The following is a 22,630-nucleotide window of genomic DNA, read 5'->3' as shown; positions in this document are numbered from 1 at the left end:
CTGATATTGGAAACTTAATCTCAGAATGGAATAAGAGCAAGTGTAAGTAGATCTATTTTATTTTTCGTAAATTTATCTATACAAATAAATAAAATTGGAGTGTGTGAACGTGTCATCATCATCATCATCATTTCAGCCTATTGCAGTCCACTTCTGAATATAGGCCTCCACAAGTTCGCGCCAAAAATGGCGTGAACTCATGCGTTTTGCCCATAGCCACGACGCTGAGCAGGCGGGTTAGTGACCGCAGGGCTGGCTTTGTCGCACCGAAGACGCTGCTGCCCGTCTTCGACCTGTGTATTTCAAAGCCAGCAGTTGGATGGTTATCCCGCCATCGGTTGGATTTTTAAGTTCCAAGATGATAGTGGAACTCTGTTATCCCTTAGTCGCCTCTCATGACACCAGGGAAGAGAGGGAGTTACTATATTATTAATGCCGTAACCACACAGCATGGACGTGTACACGGTACATAAACCAAAAAAACATTTTTTACAATTTTTGTCTGTCTGTCTGTCTGGTTGTTCCGGCTAATCTCTAAAACGACTGGACCGATTTTAATGACACTTTCACTGGCTGATATATATAGCTGATATAATAAGGAGTAACTTAGGCTAATTTTTAAATTTAAACTGTGTGAACTAAGCGGCACAGCTAGTTAAACATTTAAATTTAATTTCTGTATTCTTTAATCGGAGGCAGCTACTCACGTTTAATTTAAATTGTTTTTAATCTAATTCAATTTAATTTTGTTTACAGTTGAAGAAGCTGACTCATTACCTCTGATGACGACGCCTGGACCAGTCGTACTGATTTTGGTTTCCTATTTATTATTCATATTTAAAATAGGACCCTCATACATGAAAAATAAAGAACCTTACAAACTAACGACTGTGTTGATATTGTACAATATATTTCAAGTTGTATTCTCTGCATATCTAGTGAAAAAGGTACGTATGCAATTGTATAAGATTTATTTCTTAAGTGATTATGAGCACAACGTAACAAACACCACACAATCTTAGAACACAGCAAAGACTGAATCAAAACAAGGATTGCTCTGTCTCCTAATTGTATTACAGAATTATTCGCTTCGCTTCAGCCTGAATAACCCAAAGCTGGGCATAGGCCTCTTTCCCCATGAGGATCAGAGCTTAATGCACCACGCTGCTTCAATTCGGGTTGGCGGTTATATTCCTTATCCTACTGTGTACAGTACAACAACCGGAACCGACGACTTAACGTGCTCTCCGAGGCACGGTGGGGCATAAATTATTATGAGAATACAAAATACATACTACAGAGACAGCTGCTAGATTTTGGTATAATAATGACGAGTGCTATTCATCTGAAAATATTTTATATGACGCAATAGTATTAGATATTATTTTAGCAAAAGTAGTTTTTAAACTAAGACTCCATTAGTTTTATTTATTTATTTATTTATTACTAGCTGACCCGGCGAACTTCGTATCGCCTAACAGTGACTTTTAAGTATTATCACAAATCTTTTGTATGTTAGTATAGAAAAGTGTTGTTTTTAGACTTTTTCAGGAATTTTTTTTTTTTTTTTTAGAATTATTCTCTCCGTAAGAACCATCCTCGTACTTCAAGGAATATTTAAAAAAAAGAATTAGCGAAATCGGTCCAACCGTTCTCGAGTTTTGCGCTTAGCAACACATTCAGCGACTCATTTTTATATTATAGATAAGTTGCATACACATAATCAAACACTTTTATCTAATAAAAAAGAGGAAAAAAAAACAGACCAGAAATAAAATTAAACAATAATTGTGTTTGCTCGCAAACGAAAAAAAAACCGACTTCAATTACATCGATGAGTAAATACAGCGTAGATCGACGAAAAAATAGTCAAGTAACTACGCGTTATCAAAGATTATTCAAAAAGTAGTTATCAGGTCTCAATAAAATTTATATATGACCACATGATAAACATCAGCTTTCGATTAAATTAAAAATTATTGAAATCGGTACACCCAGTAAAAAGTTATTGCAGATTTTCAAGAGCTTCCCTCGATTTCTCTGGGATCCCATCATCAGATCCTGGTTTCCTTATCATGTTACTAAACCAGGAATATCTTCTTTCCAACAAAAAAAGAATTATCAAAATCGGTACACCTAGTAAAAAGTTATGCGGTATAATACAACGTAGGTCGACGAAAAAAGCGTCAAGTAAAAACGCATTATTAGATATAACTCGAAAAGTAGTTGTTAGATCTCAAATAAATTTAAATGGGACCAATTGGCACACACCACCTTTCGATTAAAAAAAATTGTCGAAATTGGTCCACACAGTCAAAAGTTCTGATGTAACATACATAAAAAAAAATACAGTGAAATTGAGAACCTCCTCCTTTTTTGGAAGTCGGTTAAAAAGTAGTTACAATGACAGCATGCAAAGGCGGTCTTATTGCTTTAAGTAATCTCTTCCAGACAATCTCAGGTACAAAGAGATTATAAGTAACAAAGTTCCTTTTTTTTGCGAAGTATAACACTAAAAAGTTTTCATTTAAAATATGATTCTAATTATAACTTGCAAATGATGAATATCACACCTAAGTAACATTGCTCTCAAGGAGTTTAGTGTTCTTGTAGTGAGTAAAGTGGCCAGAGATCCGCTATTAACCGCTTACTATAATGTGTACCATACACTTTTTTAGACTTTGTCGACCTATTTATATAATAAATGTGTTTGCAGGCAAACGAAAAAAAACCGACTTCAATTATATCGACAGGTAAATACAACGTAGGTAGACGAAAAAATAGTCAAGCAAATACGCATTATCAAAGATTACTCCAAAAGTTGTAATCAGATCTCGATGAAATTTGAATGTAACCACATGACAAACATCGGCTGTCGATTAAATTAAAAATTATCAAAATCGGTACACCCAGTAAAAAGTTATGCGGATTTTCGAGTTTCCCTCGATTTCTCTGAGATTCCATCATCAGATCCTGATTTCCTGATCATGGTACCAAACAAGAGATATCTCCGTTCATAACGACGGAGTTATCCCTGAACATACATGAAAATATATATACGGTCGAATTGAGTAACCTCCTCCTTTTTTGAAGTCGGTTAAAAATAATAAGGGAGCGTTTCTGCGTCGTAGACATGGCTGAATGTTGTACGTGAATACGTCTCCTACGGGTTATGTTTTCTATATAGTGCCTTGACTCGGTCACTTAGTATTTTTATTAACCGACTTCCAAAAAAGGAGGAGGTTCTCAATTCGACTGTATTTTTTTTTTTTTTATGTATGTTACATCAGAACTTTTGACCGGGTAGACCGATTTCGACAAATTTTGTTTTAATCGAAAGGTGGTGTGTGCCAATTGGTCCCATTTAAATTTATTTGAGATCTAACAACTACTTTTTGAGTTATATCTAATAATGCGTTTTTACTTGACGCTTTTTTCGTCGACCTACGTTGTATTATACCGCATAACTTTCTACTGAATGTACCGATTTTGATAATTCTTTTTTTGTTGGAAAGGGGATATCCTTAGTTTGGTACCATGATAAGGAAACTAGGATCTGATGGTGGGATCCCAGATAAATCGAGGGAAACTCTCGAAAATCCGCAATAACTTTTTACTGGGTGTACCGATTTTGATAATTTTTGATTTAATCGAAAGCTGATGTTTATCATGTGGTCACATATAAATTTTATTGAGATCTGATAACTACTTTTTGAGTAATCTTTGATAACGCGTAGTTGCTTGACTATTTTTTCGTCGATCTATGTTGTATTACTTGTCGATGTAATTGAAGTCGGTTTTTTTTCGTTTGCGAGCAAACACAATTATTGGTACCATTTGATTGTTATTGAGAAGCCCTTTCCAACCTACGATTCATAAATTACGATATATAAATCTACGATTTTTATTTTTGGATGTGGAATTTTGACGCGTATATAATTATTATTATTTTTATAGAATGGGCTAGATTTTGACAAGGGCTGACTATTGGAACTTCAACGAAAGTCGTAGCTTCTCAGAGTTAAAAGTTATACGAAATGGAACATCTCGATACGCAGCAAAATTACCTCAAAATGATGGAGCTTAGTCCTCCGCCGCGCTTAATGTGTCACAGTCGTTACTTAGCTTGATATTTTCTTTGATCCTTTATCTATCTAATGGTGTAATCGAATTTTGGATAGAGACGAAAAATGATGAAGCTGCAACACCAAACTGTATCCCCCGATTTTATTATCATTAATTTTTTTTGCATTGCCGCCCGATAGAAGCAATTTCAAAGACATATTCAAGGCAAAAAAACAATTACTACACTTTTAACATAATCATATCTATTTTTCAAATGAATAATAATGTGGTCACTCGCTTCAGCCTTAATTTATTTATTTACATATAATAATATTGAAAACGTAACAGATCTTATAATCTAATGCGTTTACAAAATTCTGGTTCGGTTAATATCCCACTGCTGGGCACAGGAATCTTTCTCCATGTAGAAGAAGGCTTAGAGCTTAATCAAACAGGATGCTCCAATGCGAGGTTGGCGGATATATCTCCACTATGAGTGGCATATGATGAACGATCGCTATCAGGTGTACGTGATAACAACCGGGACTGACGGCTTAACTTGCTCTCCGAAGTACGGTGGAGTGACCGAGTGACACAAGGACTGCACAAACACCCAGACCACGGCAAACATAAAAAAATAATAATGTGGTGCTTAATTTTAATTTAATTAATTTCTCTTTCAGTATTTTAAACAGTTGTATCGTCACGGACTGGCACCAAGGAGTTGTTTAATAAACGACGAGAGTCATCGCAAGGAGGTATGTTGAATTCATATGAACGATACTATCAAATAGTCACTAATTAAATTGTAATATAAGTAAAGATTAATCAAAATTCAGACAAAAATTCTGACAATCATTGTTTTGGGTGCTGTTTGCGTTGATAAACGGCCCAATAATATTTTTTCTCATATATCTTAAATGTACAGACAGCGATCCGTTACATTTTTATTATAAATATATATATATATATATATAATTTTGCGTTAGTGCCCAAAGCTGTGTGTGATCTGTCGTCACGATAAAGACTAATCAGTAAAAAATATATCCACAAACTGGCAGTGTTGCAGCATGGCGAATAAAAATCCAACTCTTCCCCTACACGAACAAAGAAACCTTTGCCCAGCAGTGTGTAAAAAAAAAATTATTCTTTTCCCACGCGCTTAAAAAACATCTGGGGCACCACACATGAGGTAGTACCTCAACTTTACAAAAGATCACAGCTAAATAATACTAGCTAAGTAGTGCTGTGTCCCTGTAGTGAGTATGGTGGCAAGAGCTCCTGGGCAGGCTTAGACCTCTAAGCTCCAAAGGATCGGCAACACGCTCGCGAGGTTTCTCGTGTTGTAGGTAACCGTTTCAGGTGGGTTGTACACTTGTATGTCAAAATAGTCATATAAAAAGATAATTATAGCCCTCATCACCATACAACACTTTAACAAACAACATAAGTTGTTAGTTCAATTCAGTCTTAAATACATTTCAGATAATTTTAGTTCTATGGCTGTACTTCATCGCAAAAATTATTGAACTACTGGATACAGTTTTCTTCGTGCTACGTAAAAAGGACAAACAGATTACATTCCTTCATGTATACCACCACTGCATCATGATGATGGCATCATGGGCCTATATAAAATACTGGCCTTCAGAATTGCTACTCATCATTGGAGGTCTGAACTCATTAGTCCATGTTTTCATGTACACCTACTATGGTTTAGCTGCTTTGGGACCGAAAGCCACTAAATACATATTCTGGAAAAGACATATGACAAAAATGCAGCTAGTAAGTTAAATTAATATTTTTCTTCTGTATTATTATATACAAGATATTTCAATCAAAGCGCCTATATATTACCTTTTATAATAGCGCCTTTTATATTTGAATCTAGTATTGTTAAATTCATAAACTTCAACTACGAAAATTCTAAGCGTTGATGCTGAGTTGAAGATTTTCCGCCAATATTAATATTGCTTAAAACTAACTTTGAAATGTGCAAAGCAGTCAATTATATTTTTTACGGGAATCTCTTTTTAAATATGGAAGACATTTTTTTAATAAAATTAATGCAATAATTTTACATACATCCATTAATTGCAGGATCGTTAACTTTTTTATTTTTATTTTTTTTTTTCAGGTACAATTCGTATGTATTCTTATACATTACGCGATAGCTATACAAAGGTCTGAATGCCCACACGAAGGTGCTGTAGCTTTATTTTTTTCTTTTAATAATGCATTTGTATTATTATTGTTCGTACATTTCTACTGGAAAAATTATACTAGTGGAAAGAAAACCATTTCTTTTGATAATATATGTAAGCTTAGCGAGAAGGAATCATAGTAATATTTTTAATGTAGGAAAATTTCTTCATAGCATAATTTTAGATTTGGAAATTTAATTGTCTTAATAATTTCGCTAAATGTCATATTAATTGTTGTAATTAATAAGCGCCATTTTAAAATTTATTAAAAATAAACATTGTTAACAACAGCACTGAAGTAAAAAGGAAAACCTAAAAGAAGACTGGTTCATACCAGCAAGGAGTTTGCCTTACATTTTTTTTTTTTGTTGTTTAAAAAACTAAAAGGTCATCGCACCGTGTCACACACACTTACTCATACATAAGCGTTCTATTTCACTTACACGGGTAAGCAAAAAATGAGTTGTATTGTTATTAAAATTATCTTAGATTTTTTATGACAATTTTTTTTAATGTATTTTTAACTTACCCTTTCAATATAAAAAATAATAATAAATCAAATGATTTTATTTTTACATAAATGTAAAACAACTAATAATGTATTAAAATTGTACTTTAAATATATGTAAACTGTAATATAAGCATATTATAGTCCGATTTGTGTATTTAATATAAATCACTACTTATTAGTGACTACCGTAAGGATTGATTTTCTATTTAAAAATAAACAATACAACAAGGATATACGATGTGTTATTTTACCATCTTTCAGATGTCATCAACGTGAAAATTTAAAATTATTTGATAATATTCCTAGCATTTCCTTAATTACATCGATTATCAAGTCACATGATATAGATACGACTATGCTTCAGCCTGTAATATCCCAATGCTGGGCCTCTATCTCCATGTAGAAGAAGGATTGGACCTTAATCCACCACGCTGCTCCACTGCGGGTTGACACATCAGAACAATCGCTATCAGGTATTTATGATAACAAACGGGACCAACGGCTTAGCGTGCTCTCCGAGGCACGGTGGGGAGACCTGCAAGGACAAACATCCAAACCGGAAAGAAATATTTGTACAAATACAAATATCCATCCTGAGCGGGAATCGAACCCGCAAACCACCGTTGTTTTTGGGGGATTCCTCTCCCCACTACACCACAGCGCTTGTTACTGGAAAAGTACCATTTCTGCTTGAGAACTAAACAAGTCTGAACTCCCTACAACTTCCACTACTGGAGAAAGTCCTCTTTTTCTGCTAGGAAAACCATTTGAGCTTAATGTATTTATTTTAGAGTTGTCTATAAAAGATATGTACTATAGTTATAAATATGTAGCTCCTACCTTTGGACACATGTTATAATATGATTACGTTAAAACCAGAATTGGTTTAAATTATCTGAATAATTTTTGTATTTTTCAATGCATTGATTGGGTATAATAGAAAATGGGCCCGGAGGCTTTGTCCGGGCCTACCGCCAGGGCGAGGTGGCGAAAGCTAGCGTGACCCCATCTCGCCCCAACCAGGCGGACGACTGCTCACACGTAGTGGTTTTTTAGTCATTAGGAGTCTGACATAGCCCTCTGGCGCCCCACGCTGATATCCATGATGGATTTTCCCCACGTAAAAAAAGGGTATAGTAGAAAATATCCTGTTCAAAATCTGGAGAAGCCCGACTAGGGGAATTACCTCAACCTTACAGAAGATCACAGCTAAATAATACTGCTCTCAGTGTTGTGTTTCTGAGCTAAGCAAAGCATCCAGAGCTCCTAACAAGGGTCAAATGTAAGGTCGCTGCTTCAATGCGTCTGCGATGTTTCTGGTGTTCCAAACGTCTATAGGCTACGCTTTTTATCAGTTAGACCGGACGTTGTTTTATATTTCTATTGTTAAAATAATACATCAAATTAAACTAATGGTGCCATCTATTGGAGATGTTGTAGAGTAATTCAATGATTGTAATCTGTTGAATTGATTGAATGATTTGTTTTTGTAACTCTTTACTTTAATTATAAAAAAGTAGTTCGCTGTTCGCCACCATTGTGTTAACTTGTCAGTCATTATTATATTATAATTATTATCTATAAACTACCGTACGCTTGTTTGCGAAAATAATAATATGTGTTAACGTAATGAATGCATTTATCTGTAACGCGTAGTAGCAAGCAGTATGAAACTACATTGCTCTTGTATTAGGACAGGAGTCACAACAATTTATATGCTTATTACATTCGCGATGTATTTCAGATTTGTCTTATTTTATGACGTACCATCGCCGTGTTGTTTATTAATAGAATAACTATATAGAACACTTATTATATAGATTATTATATTTTGGTGTACAATAAAGTGTATTATTATAATTACTTATCCATAAGCGAAATGGTCAGTTGCACTCTCATGTCATATTAAAAATAATCATAGATGTTAAGAAAATTGCTTAGAGTATCAGAGGAACAGTGCAAAGGGGCTTATTGAGGTAGGGCGTAGCAGGAAACCATTATCAGCCTATCATAGTCTACTACTGGACATAAGTCACCACTTGTTTTTTTCTAGTTAATAATTTACCACAAGCCACAATCTTAGCAAAAATATCTTGCCTAAAATCTGGAACTACCCGACTAGAGAAGTATCTACACCTGAACAAATGTGACACCCAAGTAATAGTGAGAGATAGGGTTGGAAAAGTGCTTGTAGTGATCCAGGCGTTGCAAGCTTCCATAGGTTATGGTATTCGCTTACAATCAGATAAAATGTAGGCTTGTTCGTCACCCTAGTGGAGGAAAAAGGAATACTTTAAATCTCTTTTTGTACAGAATCCCATTTGTTGTTAATGAAACGAGAGTAAGTTTTAGAGTATTTGTTTCGAAATAAGTAAACAAAGAATAGAAGAAAATATATAAAGTGCAAAATGAGTAAGTAATTTATGGTCTGCTGTTGTCGGGCAAAGGCCTCTTTCTCCACGCACGGCACGGCTCGAGGCACGCTGGCAAAGACCCACAAGAATAGAAATCCAAACCGGAAAGAAATATTTGCACAAACACAAATAGCCATCCCAAGTGGGAATTGAGCCCGCCAACCTTCGGAGTTTTAGGCGTCTACTCACACCACGACTCCAGAGTGGATCCTATACGTGTGTATTCATTTCTTATGAACCATGCAGGTTCTATCTCTTTAAATTTATACGTATTCCATATTAAGCATTTCCATAACATAATGCACTATATTGATATTTTTTTGTCGAACGTTAAAGAAAAATACAATTAATTTTAAACTAAAATAATAATTGAAAGCTACGTACTAATTATTTAAAAGGTTAAGTTTGAATATCAAAACATCATCGAAGGTATATAACATTTTATTTGAACCCAGTCAATACTTTTATTACTACGATAACATTTGTATACCACATACTGACAGAAGTACATTATGTATAGTATAAAAAGATAAATATAGAGTATTTTACAAGTAGCAGAATCTTAAAAGGAAGTCTAATAATAAAAAAAGTAAATAATGTGACAATATGTCTTGTACCACGTGTCAAAGTATTATAAATTAAAAATTGAAATATCTTTTATTTTTTTCATTCGATAATCGAAAAGCGATTTAATCAAAAGTCATAATAATATTGCGTAATTTTTGGAAGACAATTTTTCACCTATCATATCTCAAAACTATTCCAAACATACATATACATGATATAGTGAATAAAATGAGAACTATGTCAAATTAACTCTTCATTATATTTCTACGACATGGTTCTAGTTTAGTAGGGATTTGACGTCAAGGACAAGGAAAGGACGTCATATAGGTAAAATGATTACTTGAAATTTTGCTTTCCTTTTAATCGCATACTGTTGCTACGTCAGTCTGACTTAGAGTTGTAACTGATATTTTTTTCATGTGCGATTAATTTTACTCGAATCCGACTGCACGCACAAAAAATCGTCATGTTCCGCCTGAGCCTGAGCGTGCACTTGATTAAAGTTTCCAATTTTTCATCAGTGTTTCTTTATGACGCTATCGCATAAAACTATCTTCCGTAAACCGACTTCACAGACAACCAATTTTTTTTATCATCACAAAAATTACATTCAAATAACTAAATTGTCGTGTTTGTAACACGAATGAGCTACATAATTGACACAATTTTTGACAAGACAGTTAAGTAATTAATCACAGTTTATTATTACGTAGAACTAACCTTAGATAAAATTATTGCGTTATTTACATCCGTAATTACATAAACTATAAGGAAAATCTGGAATATAAAGTATAAGTGTGTTTTTTCCATTCAGTTGTTATCTTTGTCACTATACGTATATCACCGGAAGATTCAATGATATTTTTGTTTTGTTTCAAAAAATTGATGTTATAAATTGTTTGTTATTCAGTTTTAATTAATTATAATATCACAAAAAGTTATCTCATGTATTATGTAGCAACAAAGTAACATGAAATAAAAAAAAGACATAAAGATATATACGCATAATACATAATCTTTAAAACTATCGTATATACAAAACTAATGCTAGAATCATTTAAATTTAATTTAAGTTTGTAACAGAAAATCATTTATCGATAATATTACTGATAAATATTTTTCTGTCTCAACTTTATCCTATATGGCTTAATTTAATTATTGGTAAATATGACCAAAGATAAAAAAGCCTATCGAACATAAATCATAGTCTTCAAAACTATAGAACATGTTCAATAATAATTAATTCATGTTCGAAAACCCTTGATCCTTCAAATTGGTAACAAAGTTAATGACTATCACCGAAATATTTGAATATAAGAATATCACATGGATTGTGTGACCATTTTAGCTCTTCTCAGAAGTATAAATATTACTTCTTATCTTATACTCTATATGTTAAAACATAAGTTAGATTTTCTTTTAAACTATTCATGGTCTTACAATATTAACGTCATATTTCGTCACATTTTAGTAAATTCAATATGATTCACAATCATTTTTGGTGTGGCATTTTATTTAACAGCTTCGCAGAATTTAATATTTAACTATTACGTTTAGTACGTACTTAAAATTAATGTACATTTTAATGTAAAAAAAAAAATCTACACGAACTAACATATTTACATGATGAACCGGTACCCTTGATTTTAGTCAATTTTCTTTCCTTCATTGCGAATCCCATTTGTTTTTCCATTTTCCGATTTAACGCCGTTCGCGATACCATTCGATTTGCTATGTTCGCTAATAGCTTTGTTGTTGTCTTTCTCCTTTTTCTTATCCCCTGGCTTACCATACGCCTTGTAATAGAAGTCATAGAAGAGATAGTAGAAGAAGATAGAGTTAGGTAGGGTGAAGACGACAGACCAGCGAGGGTAACCGCAGTCGTAGAAGAGGAGTTGAGAGGAGTGAATGAAAGCGATGCAGAACTGCAACTGGAATTTGAAATAAGCGTTTGTAAATTACAAAAGCAAAATCAAAACTTCTTTGCACTTTTATCAGAAAGGAACACAAATTTCTACTGCAAATATGTAAGTGTGTGCACAAGCATGTATTAAAAACGGGATTAACCCTTTAATGCAGAAAATGATTTCAGTTTTGAAACAGTACTCTTAATGTTAACCTAGTGAATTAAAAATATACCATTTTAAAATTTCTCCAAGGAGTTAATAGCTTAATTGAAATAAATAATTGAAAAAGTATTTTATTATTTTAACTTATAGGATAATTCAGCTTGCAAATCCAACTGCTGAACATAGGCTCTTTTCTCCATGTAGGAGAAACATCGGAGCTTAATCCACCATACTGCCCTTCTGCCGGGTAAAGTGTGTATTCTAAAGGAGATGGGGACTTTTTGGCCAAAATGTATTGACTAGAGATATGGTTTAAAAAATTATTCACAGTTTTTATGTTTTAAAATATAAAATATCAGCTCAATTCTGAATTTGGAAGCGGAGAAAATTGAGAAAGATAGTTTTTGTCAAATTATTTGGGTATCGATTCAACTATAATCGATTACAGAATTCAAAAAAAAATGTTTGCACTAGTAAATTAACTCAAGGTATTTAGATGCACAATTAAAGCTGTAAACAATAAAGTGCATTTAAATAAAGTTACATTAATAGCGAAAATATCAATTAATATCTGATAAACCAAAATGACCAAGATTTAAAATTAATCATATTTTTAAAGATAGCTTTGACAGCTGACTGACAGTAATACTGTGTCCGTCACTCGTTTCGTGTTTACTGTTTTCCGATGCATTCTGAGTCCATTCCTGATATTTATTTATGGTTTCAAGTGTATATCAATATTTGTAATGAGTTTTCAAACATTCTTCATTAAATATAACAAACATTAGTACTACAAGAACGTAGTGATCGGGTTTTTTTATAAATATTGTTACATAACCTCATTTTTACAAAAAATCTAATAACTCCACTCTCAGATAGCCAAAATATAGATAATTTTCAGCGAGGGATCAATAAGCCTAAATGCAATAATTGATACCATTTTCATTTCATTACATTTTGGCCCAAGAATGTATGGTATCGTATCCATCTCCTTTATATTTCTTTTATTTGTCATCGATTATTTTTATAAAATTATATCTGAGATTTTAACGAAATGCGTTCAAAATAATCTAACAACTCTAATAACTGATTCTTTTGTTGAAAAGGACTTTGATAATTTGAGGCTTATTATGTCACACGAAAAAATAAATTTGATTAGGAAGTTAAAACAAAAAATCTCAAAGAATGACACATGAACTATTTAGTAATGCCTGATTGAATTTGCTAATATTAAATTTTTAAATTACGAAATAAACCATAGACAAGTAAAAGTGAGATTATGTATAAAATTTGTTCGCACTTACGTTGGAATGTTTCCCTTATTTCAATTTGAAACTTAATTGCTATAAATATAATAATTATGTGAAATAATTCTAATTAAGAAAAGGAGGCATTCTTTAATTAAAGCGTTTAAATATTTCTCATCATCGTCGAGATATTTCGAGGGGAACGGTTAATTGGCATGGTAATGAGAATTTTTCTCTAAACCATACAACATAAATGTTGTTTCTTTTCAATTTGTTATTATATATTACTCACATTGTTTTTGCTTGGACTCTATTGTGAAATTTCGTGTAGACTGTCCAGTAAGTAATTATTACTTTTTATGTAAAACATTTTCTTTGTCTTACCTATGATTATTTACTAGGAAGATTCTACTACAGTTCCTTGTACAAGATTTAGAATGAATAAACTTGTTTTTCTAAATATTTTACTAAGAAATTGTTACGAGTAGCAAAAACTATCTATAGCTTCTTCCTCCGTCCTTACCATAAATAAAATTTTCAACACAAAAATTTATATTTTTTACAGTTGAAATAATAATACGATCTCACCATTTGTAGGGTAGTAATGTATTTCTTCCAAAACAGGAATTTCTGATATTGTGGCCCCATCGCTGCCAGCATGTAATAAGCGTACATGACGATATGTACGAAGGAATTAATGACTCCTATCAGAGTTCCGTGACCACCGGGGTAGTACTTCGTCGCTCCCCATGATATCATGGGCATCACGGTGTGATGGTACATATGCAGGAAGGTGATTTGGCGTTCTTTCTTTCGTATAACGAAGAACACCGTGTCGAGTAGTTCAGACATTTTCGCTAAGAAATAAATGTAAACACCTCGCGCTACCTGAAATAAAAAAATATTTTAAATAAACTAAAACAACACACATCAGAATTAATCGTAGTTATATATATACAGGCATAACTACCAAATGACTTTATCAAATCTCATTTTATTTTCGTATTTGATTTTGTCAGTCAGTCAGTTTAACCTATTGCGGTCCACTGCTAGACATAGACCTCTCGAAGTTCGCGCCAGAAATTCCGATTCTCCGCAGTCCTCATCCAGCCTACACCGGTAACCTTACGTAGATCGTTGGTGCAGCGGGCCAGAGGACGTACCACACTGCGTTTGCGGTCACGCGGTCTCCGCTCCAGGAGAAAATATGACGGTAAAAAGTCACCGAGTCAGGTAGTCGTTAATTTTTTTTTTTTTATACAACTAGGTCGGCAAATGAGCGTACAGCTAATCTGATGGTATGTGATTACCGTAGCTTATAGACGCCTGTCACACCAGAAGCATCGCAAGCGAGTTGCAGACCTTACTCCCAATCCCCAACAGAAGCTCTGGTTACCTTACTCACGAAACACAATACTACTTGAAAGCAGTATTAATACTGTACTTAATCTACTTATCATATTCAACGTGCCCTTCAACGAAAGAGAATAAATAATTGGAGCAAAATCAGCACGCATTCTCACTATTGAGTTGTAAACATACACGTCACAATATCTAGTAAAATTATGTAGCTTCCTCTTTATGTTTTTCTTCGCTACCGTCTACGACTCATGTTTACCAACGCAGATTTAATTTCGTCAACGTTCTCGGTTCACTAGTTCTATCTGGTATATCCGGCGATATCAGATATAGAATATCTCGATAGTAGCGGATGTTTATAGATAATTGAACATTTACAAATAATCATTATCCATCTAATTAAAAACTTTAATTTAGAATTTTATTCCAAATTTCCGTTTTAAATTATGATGTATTTGATGACACCAGTTACGACAATAAATAAATAATACTTTAGTATGTACCCGTAATGCTTCAGGTGTTGTCGAAAAATCGACTGGTTGACATTTCCAACTGTAAGTCCTCAACCAACCAGCGTCGAGGCCCTGGAATAAATAAAAATGATAGATTTAAATATTTTATCGGCGTGATCACAACAAACTTACTTCTATAAATGTAATTAAGTGGTTAACTCACACGTATTTTCCTGTTTCGCCAACAACAAAACGCGTATATAAGTAATCGTATTAATTCAATTTATTTTAAAAAACTGTAATAAACATAGGCATATAGGCATCTTCGTAATAAAGAAAAATAAAAATAACGTCTACGCTGATATAAAATAATGATATAATCTATATTATTATATATTAATAAGAGAACTTGTGACGTTTCTTAAAAACACTACTCTACACGTCATTATAGTGAACATAAGCAAAATAATTTAAATTGCAATTATAAATCTTATCTCGACTATTTTCTGGGTAAAAAAGTAAGTATTATTATTTTAATAGAATAACTTATACTAACAATTAATTTACTAATAAAGTAGTTTAGGTAGGTATTGGTTTTATTAGAGACCACAGAATCAAATAATTCAATCAAAGGCGTTCAAATGGTCATTTTTTATTTACTACAACAATAGCCTATCAATCAGTCAATCAGTCAGTTCAGCTTAGTACAGTCCACTGCTGGACATGGGCCTTCCCAAGTTTGCACTAGATATCCTGGTTTTCTGCAATCGTCATCCACCCTACATCGCCCATTTTACTTAGGTCGTCGGTCCAGCCTATTAGCACAAATAAATCGAGTCCGTAGCAATTTGTTTTTATCTTTTGAATTCGATTTTAACAACTCACCTCGTAAAACAACCAGCAGCTGACCAAAACTTGAATGAAATTGTAGACCACCAACGTCTTTTGTAGTTGGTAAGGTTTCTTGTCGGCCATATAACGTGGACCCCATTTTAGAGTGAAATACAGGTACAGTCCTATGATAGTGAGTCCCGGAAACGGACTCTTGATGAGGAACCAATCATTTGTTCGAGGATCTGAAATCAAAAATGATACTTATAACTATTATAAATATTTTCATCATTATCATCATCATCATCATCACAGCAGCCTTTCGCAGTCCACTACTAGACATAGGCCTCCATAAGTTCACGCCAAAAATGGCGTGAACTCATGTGTTTTGCCCATAGTCACCACGCTGGGCAGGCGGGTTGGTGATCGCAGGGCTGGCTTTGTCGCACCGAAGACGCTACTGCCCGTCTTCGGCCTGTGTATTTCAAAGGCAAGTAGTTGGATGGTTATTCCGCCATCGGTCGGCTTTTTAAGTTCCAAGGTAGTAGTGGAACTGTGTTATTCCTTAGTCGCTTCATACGACACCCACGGGAAGAGATGGGGTTGGTTATATTCTTTGATACCGTAACCACACAGCATAAAGATTTTATAGTTTAAAAACCTCGTGACTCCACTAACTGAACTATGTGCCTTACTAAGCTTCAGACTATTAATAATTGCGATCGATAAGACTTTATATACAAAGTTTTTTTTTTTTGATGTGTCTGTGAATTTAATAAATTATTTTGAAATACTTCATTAATATTCATTTTAATTTAATTTATTAGTTGCGATTATCTTATATACCACAAAAAGTTATCACGATTTAGTTATTATTAATAAAATGCCTTAATTTTTTATTATTAATACTAAATAATAAGTATTAGCAAGCTGAAATAAATGTTACAAGGGGTTCTAATGTGATAAAAAAAATCCATTTTTCTAATTTTAGCAAAAGTTTTGGAACTTAATACGGTACTCAATTTTGGGTAGGAGGATAATTTCCCTACCATGGATAATTATTAGCATCGGGTACCTGAGATGATAACGGAGACTAGCGGCTTTAGTGCTCTTGTAAATTTTGTGAAATCAGTAAACAAGCGTACGGCTCACCTGACGGTAAGCGAATACCGTAGCTTATAGACGTCTGCAAAACCAGATGCATGGCTTACGCTTTGCCAACCCTATCTTCGATTCCCCCCAGGGACCTCTGGTCACCTTAATCACCAACACAGACACACGAACACGGCTTAAAAGCAGTATTATTTAGCTGTGATCTTCTGTAAGGTCGAGGTGCTACCCCAATCTAGCTGCTCCATCTTTTGGGCAGGAAATTTCCTACTGTGCCCTACCTCAGTTAATTTATTACTCAGTATTTATGCTGCGTTATTTGTAATTGCTCAACTTTATGTTTATTACGATTCAAAGATTGTTGTTATATTGTTTTAATAACTATTCATTGTTCAATTCTTTTATTGTCTTTAACGGAAATTATTTAGCCCTTATTAATCCAATTACAAGTAGTAAATAAATGTCTCGAGTTAAACATCTAATAAGAACGATTTAAAAGACCATAATACAAGCACAACATATAAATACACGTTACTGTGCACACACTTTATAATAAATAAAATTGTGTTTGAAGGCAAACGAAGAAAAACTGACTTCAATTATATCAACAGTAATACAACGTAGGTAGACGAAAAAATAGTCAAGTAAATACGCATTATCAAAGATTACTCCAAAAATTGTAATCAGATCTCGACGAAATTTAAATGTCACCGCATGATTAACATCGACTTTCGATTAAATTAAAAATCATCAAAATCGGTAAACTCAGTAAAAAGTTATGCGGATTTTCGAGTTTCCCTTGATTTCTCTGGGATCCCATCATCTGATCCTGGTTTCCTTATCATGGTATTGGTACCTATCAAATGTAACTTGGTATCTTCTTTCTAACAAAAAAAAAAAATTACCAAAATCGGTTCATAAACAACGGAGTTATCCCCGAACATACATAAAATAAAAAAAAATATATATATACGGTCGAATTGAGTAACCTCGTCCTTTTTTTGAAATCGGTTAGAAAATAAAAAAATTCTCATAGCTAAAAGATAGATCTCTTGCAGATATATCTAGCAAGTGCAGACTTAACTAAAATAAACATCTCAACCGTTTAATCATCCGATCTTTAAAAAGCAGGTTTTATTCAAGCATACTTTATTTGATACGCTTCAACCCACTTCTGGGCATAGACCTCTTTCCCCATATAGGAGAAGGATCAGAGCTTAATCCACCGCGCTCCTCCGATGCGGGTTGGAAGATCTTTATTTAATATCATATACATATATTTAGTATGAAACGATTATTCTTCAAGCGTATAATATACCAACTATCAAGTGATAAAATCAACATGGGAAAAACAAAAATAGTTGTATTTTTTTTAATTATTTTAATTTTAATCGTTTGTTTAAACATACGTTTGTATCATAAATACTATAATTTTATCTGAGCCACTAAAAATATATTTAACTTGTCTATAGCATTAATTTTTGTGTCTATAAATCTGTGACTATAAAATTGGAAACATAATCAAAAATGTTTGTTTCCTATAAGTAGTGAAATTGTGTTTGCTTTAATTAGTGTTTAAAATTATAATAATGTAGTAATTTCTAGTATTTTTAACAGACTTCCAAAAAAGGAGGAGGTTGTCAATATTGTTGTATTTTTTTTAAATGTATGCTACCTCAGAACTTTTCGATGATTTTTTTTAATCGAAAGGTGACGTGTGTAGTTTACTGTTTGTCGGTATAATTATAGTCGGTTTTTAAAGTGAAACCTTCTTTAGCTGCGTTGGGTACTTTTTGGTAGGGAAAAATCTTATAGGTTCGCGTCACCGACATGCTCATGACGTCACTCGCAGCGGCCGTGTGCTGTGCGCGTAAGACGCTTTTTGGATGGGTGAAATCTCGTGCATTCGCGTAACCGACGTGCAAATTTTTATACTAAAAGTTTTAAGTTTTCACTTCTATCGGCAGTCTCTATAACTGCCATTTTTTCTGTTGTAGAACAAACAAAATTACCATTCAGATTGTCTATTGCTGTTGCAATTATAGTACTTCTATTTAGAACCGGGAATTGACATTCATCTTAAGGATCGCTAGTACGATAAAAAAAAAAATCGGTATAAAATCTTTGATGATTTAAATATTTAAGATTAGACCTAATCGATGAAATTTTAATAAATAGACAATATTTAAAAAAATGCAAATTAAATATCTCGAAGTTGTTTTTGCTCTATTCGACATTGATTTGAGGAAATGAAGATGTTTTTTTTACTAAGCGAAATTAATTATTACACATATTTAATCAATTAATATTAATAATATAAGATAATAATTTAAAAAATTACATAAACATTCAAACTATTCAAGAACGATATGTGTTTAAACGCGTTACGTAAATTTATTTACTAACGAACCACAACAAATATGGGTATATAAATTAATCATGATAAACTTTGAATTGATTTTAGTATAATGAACCCATTTTTGGGTTAAAGTTCAAAGAATAATACGGATATATCTTATGTACCTTGACATATTATCCATTAAGGACATTATTATTTAACATACCTAAAAAAGGTAATTTTGAGTTGGTATTTCCTTTACATTATATCTATAGACCATGACCTGTTAGTAAATATAATTGTAACATTTTCGGTCTGTAGTTACCAATTAATCTGTTAGTTCCGCTTCAGCCTGTAATATCCCACTACTGGGCATAGGTCTCTTTCCCTACGTAGGAGAAGGATCAGAGCTTAATCCACCACGCTGCTTCAATGTGACTCACGTCAGGAAATATCCTGCTCAAAATCTAGAACAGCCCGTCTGGAGAAGTATGCGCCTAGGGAACCTTACAGAAGACCACAGCTAACGTCGGCAAGGCGCTTGCGATACTTCTAGTGTTACAGTTATCTGTAGCTACGGTAATAGCTTACCGTTATATTGTGTGCTGTACGCATGTTTCCCGAAAGGTCAAAAAAAGTTTCAAGTCAAGGTTTGTTTGAGTCATATAAAAAAGATCTCTTTATGCAGGCTTACCAATCCTATTAGTTTTGTCGTGAATAATTTGCTGACAAAGGGAAACAACTATTAAAACGTAACAACCAGAGTTTAACTGAGGTAGGGCACAGCAGGAATTTCCTGCTCAAAATATGGAGCAGCCCGACTGAGGAAGTACCTCGACCTTACAGAAGATCACAGCTAAATAATACTGTTTTCAAGCAGTATTGTGTTCCTGTTGGTGAGTAAGGTGACCAGAGCTCCTGGGGGGGGGGGGGGGATTGGGGTCGGCAACGCGCTTGCGATGCTTCTGGTGTTGCAAGCGTCTATAAGCTACGGTAATCTCTTACCATCAGGTGAGCCGTACGCTTGTTTGTCGACCTCGATCGAGTCGTAGTCATAGACATACTAATCTGAGAGGTTGCTAGAACTTTAGAACTTAAAAAGTGTTATGATTCGAAAAGTTTGATAAGTTGGTACATGAATAAGGATACAACGACGTACTCACCAGCTAATTCAACAAACAGATGATTGTAGGTGTTCGTGAATGAATTGTTTGAGAGCGCCATCTTCTTTCCGCTGCCGTATTAACTTCCAAATGTCATGAAAGGCTCTCCCGCATTTTCTTGCTAACTAATCAGTTGTATTATATCTGGAAAAAAAAAACAAATATTTTTATTTTAATCAAAATAATGTATACTTTATAATCATTTTTTAAAACTTATCCTGACGTAGTACACTGAAATTTGTTTATAATAATAATAATAATAATAATAATAATACTTTATTTCAGACCAAGTTATAAGTCCATATTGGGTTAGTACAACAAGACAACATTCAGAATAAGAAACAAAACAAAATTATATTAAAAAATCAATAAGTAAAAATAAAATTAAATAAATAAAAGTAAAATCAATAATCAAAAAAACAAATATAATTAATTATAAACAGTAGACAATTTTATTAAATTTGTAATTTTGGAAAACGAGTAAGTGCGTTTGCGCTTTAAGTCCAGTTGACGTTGTTTAAAAATAGAAAAAGAATAAATAAGATATTTACGTGCGTGTTTTTTTTGTAATCTTGTTTCTAATATTACCGTGCCGTATAACTATAAACGTGTCTTAAAAGTTCAAAAGTAACAATCAAAGATTAAAAAGATATAATATCGTCGGTTACTTAAAATTACCGTATCCGGATTTTAATAAAAATGTACATAATTCAATAACATCTCTCTCGTATGAGGACAAACTAACTTTACATAACCGTTCGAGGAGAGACGTCAAGTATTTACATATTTATAACATAACATTATTTAATTAACTATTAAAAAATACGCCTTTAACAAAGGAAAATTTTAACAACGCCTATAGGAAATTTATGAACCGGAAGAACTTAACGTTTATTTAGAATTATTCTAAATATAAATAACTTTTTTTGAGAATAGTAAATAGTTTTTTGAATCTGACCTCTGATATAATATTATTACATTTTTTTTAGCCAAAAGAAAAAAATTTAATCTTACAAAAAGAAAATATTGAAATAATTTCTTGGTAATTATGTACAATCGAGGAGTGTAATTTAACCCTAACCTATCTAACTTAAGAAGTACAACGTTTAACGACAGTTTCGTTTAACAAAAAGGAAAAATAAATAACCCTAACCTATCTAACTTAAAAAGTACAACGTTTAACAACAGTTTCGTTATACAAAAAAAAACCCTAACCTATCCATAAATTACACTCCTCGATTGTACATAATATCCAATTTCTTATACAGTACTCTGACAGCATATAAATGTTATGTTTTAGTTAACATAGTAAAATTATTAAAATAATTTATTTTCATGTTGGAACGCTATCGTCATTTAATTTAAGAGGATAATATATTTGTTATCCATTATAGAATTTATGAAAGTTACGTAAAAGCGTGCTAGAAACATTTTCATATCATTTTATTAAATTTAATCGAATTATATTTATTATTATACCTATTAAATTTGTTTAAGTAAATTGGAATACAATACACATAATAACATACATTTGACTTTTGCAAAAAAAAAAAACGAAATAACTAAAAAGTAATAAACTAAAAATAACTTCATACAATTTATAATTTTTTAAATACATTATTAAAAAAGAATGTTACATTTAAGAATTTAATTGATTAATTTTTTCCGGGCCCCAATACAGGAGTTATCCTAGTCCATCGTTGAGTGTGAAGCGCTTATTTATCATTTGTTTTTTTTAATAAAAAAAAATATTGTGTTCAAAAAAGTATTTATAAAAAAAAACTTATATGCTGGCTGTTATTCGTTAATATTTTACAAGACATCTTTGCCACTTCACCTGCGTTATTTTAATACTGTCAATTGCTACTGTTATTCTATTCTACCTACTTTAGGCTAGTCATAGTATATTTCATATAAGCTAAGCCTTTTAAATCAAAATCAGTATAATAATTTCAGACTGTACCGATTACAAAGAAATAAATGTTCACACAAAAGAACATAATAATTAAACGAATTATAAATATGTGTAATTAAGTTTTTGTTCAAGTAAAAATTAATAACTTACATAAATATTAAAAGCACATAACTTCACCAATTATATTGTAAGACGTTTTATAGAATTTTTAATAACGTAATGAACGATAAAATACACGTTTGCTCTCTATGAAGGCTTTGACGCAACTGACGCCCCATCGCCCCTGTCTACCCCACGCGCCATTTTAGTAGCGCGAGATATTCGTAGCAAGGGAGGCGAAGACTATGTATATAGGACGTCTCGATCGTTGATATTTCTGTTGCAT

General features: G+C 32.8%; 2 protein-coding genes across 2 annotated transcripts; one reads left to right on the top strand and one right to left on the bottom strand.

Annotated features, from left to right (window-relative positions):
• Positions 1–6,804, top strand: LOC123654427 (elongation of very long chain fatty acids protein 7-like). Its single transcript, XM_045590331.1, has 5 exons — positions 1–42; positions 757–947; positions 4,749–4,823; positions 5,551–5,850; positions 6,203–6,804. Exons 2-5 carry the CDS (start codon positions 783–785, stop codon positions 6,407–6,409), a joined length of 747 nt encoding a protein of 248 aa, XP_045446287.1. The 5' UTR covers positions 1–42; positions 757–782; the 3' UTR covers positions 6,410–6,804.
• A 2,815-nt stretch (positions 6,805–9,619) lies between these two features.
• On the bottom strand, positions 9,620–20,470 carry LOC123654428 (elongation of very long chain fatty acids protein-like). Its single transcript, XM_045590332.1, has 5 exons — positions 20,331–20,470; positions 15,774–15,964; positions 14,940–15,020; positions 13,666–13,965; positions 9,620–11,692 (listed from the first exon to the last, which is right to left on the bottom strand). Exons 1-5 carry the CDS (start codon positions 20,389–20,391, stop codon positions 11,408–11,410), a joined length of 918 nt encoding a protein of 305 aa, XP_045446288.1. The 5' UTR covers positions 20,392–20,470; the 3' UTR covers positions 9,620–11,407.
• Between the last annotated feature and the right edge of the window lie 2,160 nt (positions 20,471–22,630).

Source organism: Melitaea cinxia, chromosome 6 (assembly GCF_905220565.1).
Source record: "Melitaea cinxia chromosome 6, ilMelCinx1.1, whole genome shotgun sequence".
Classification (NCBI taxonomy): Eukaryota; Metazoa; Arthropoda; class Insecta; order Lepidoptera; family Nymphalidae; genus Melitaea; species Melitaea cinxia.
Note: the sequence above shows the minus strand (reverse complement) of the source record. Positions and strands in the feature narration are given on the sequence as shown.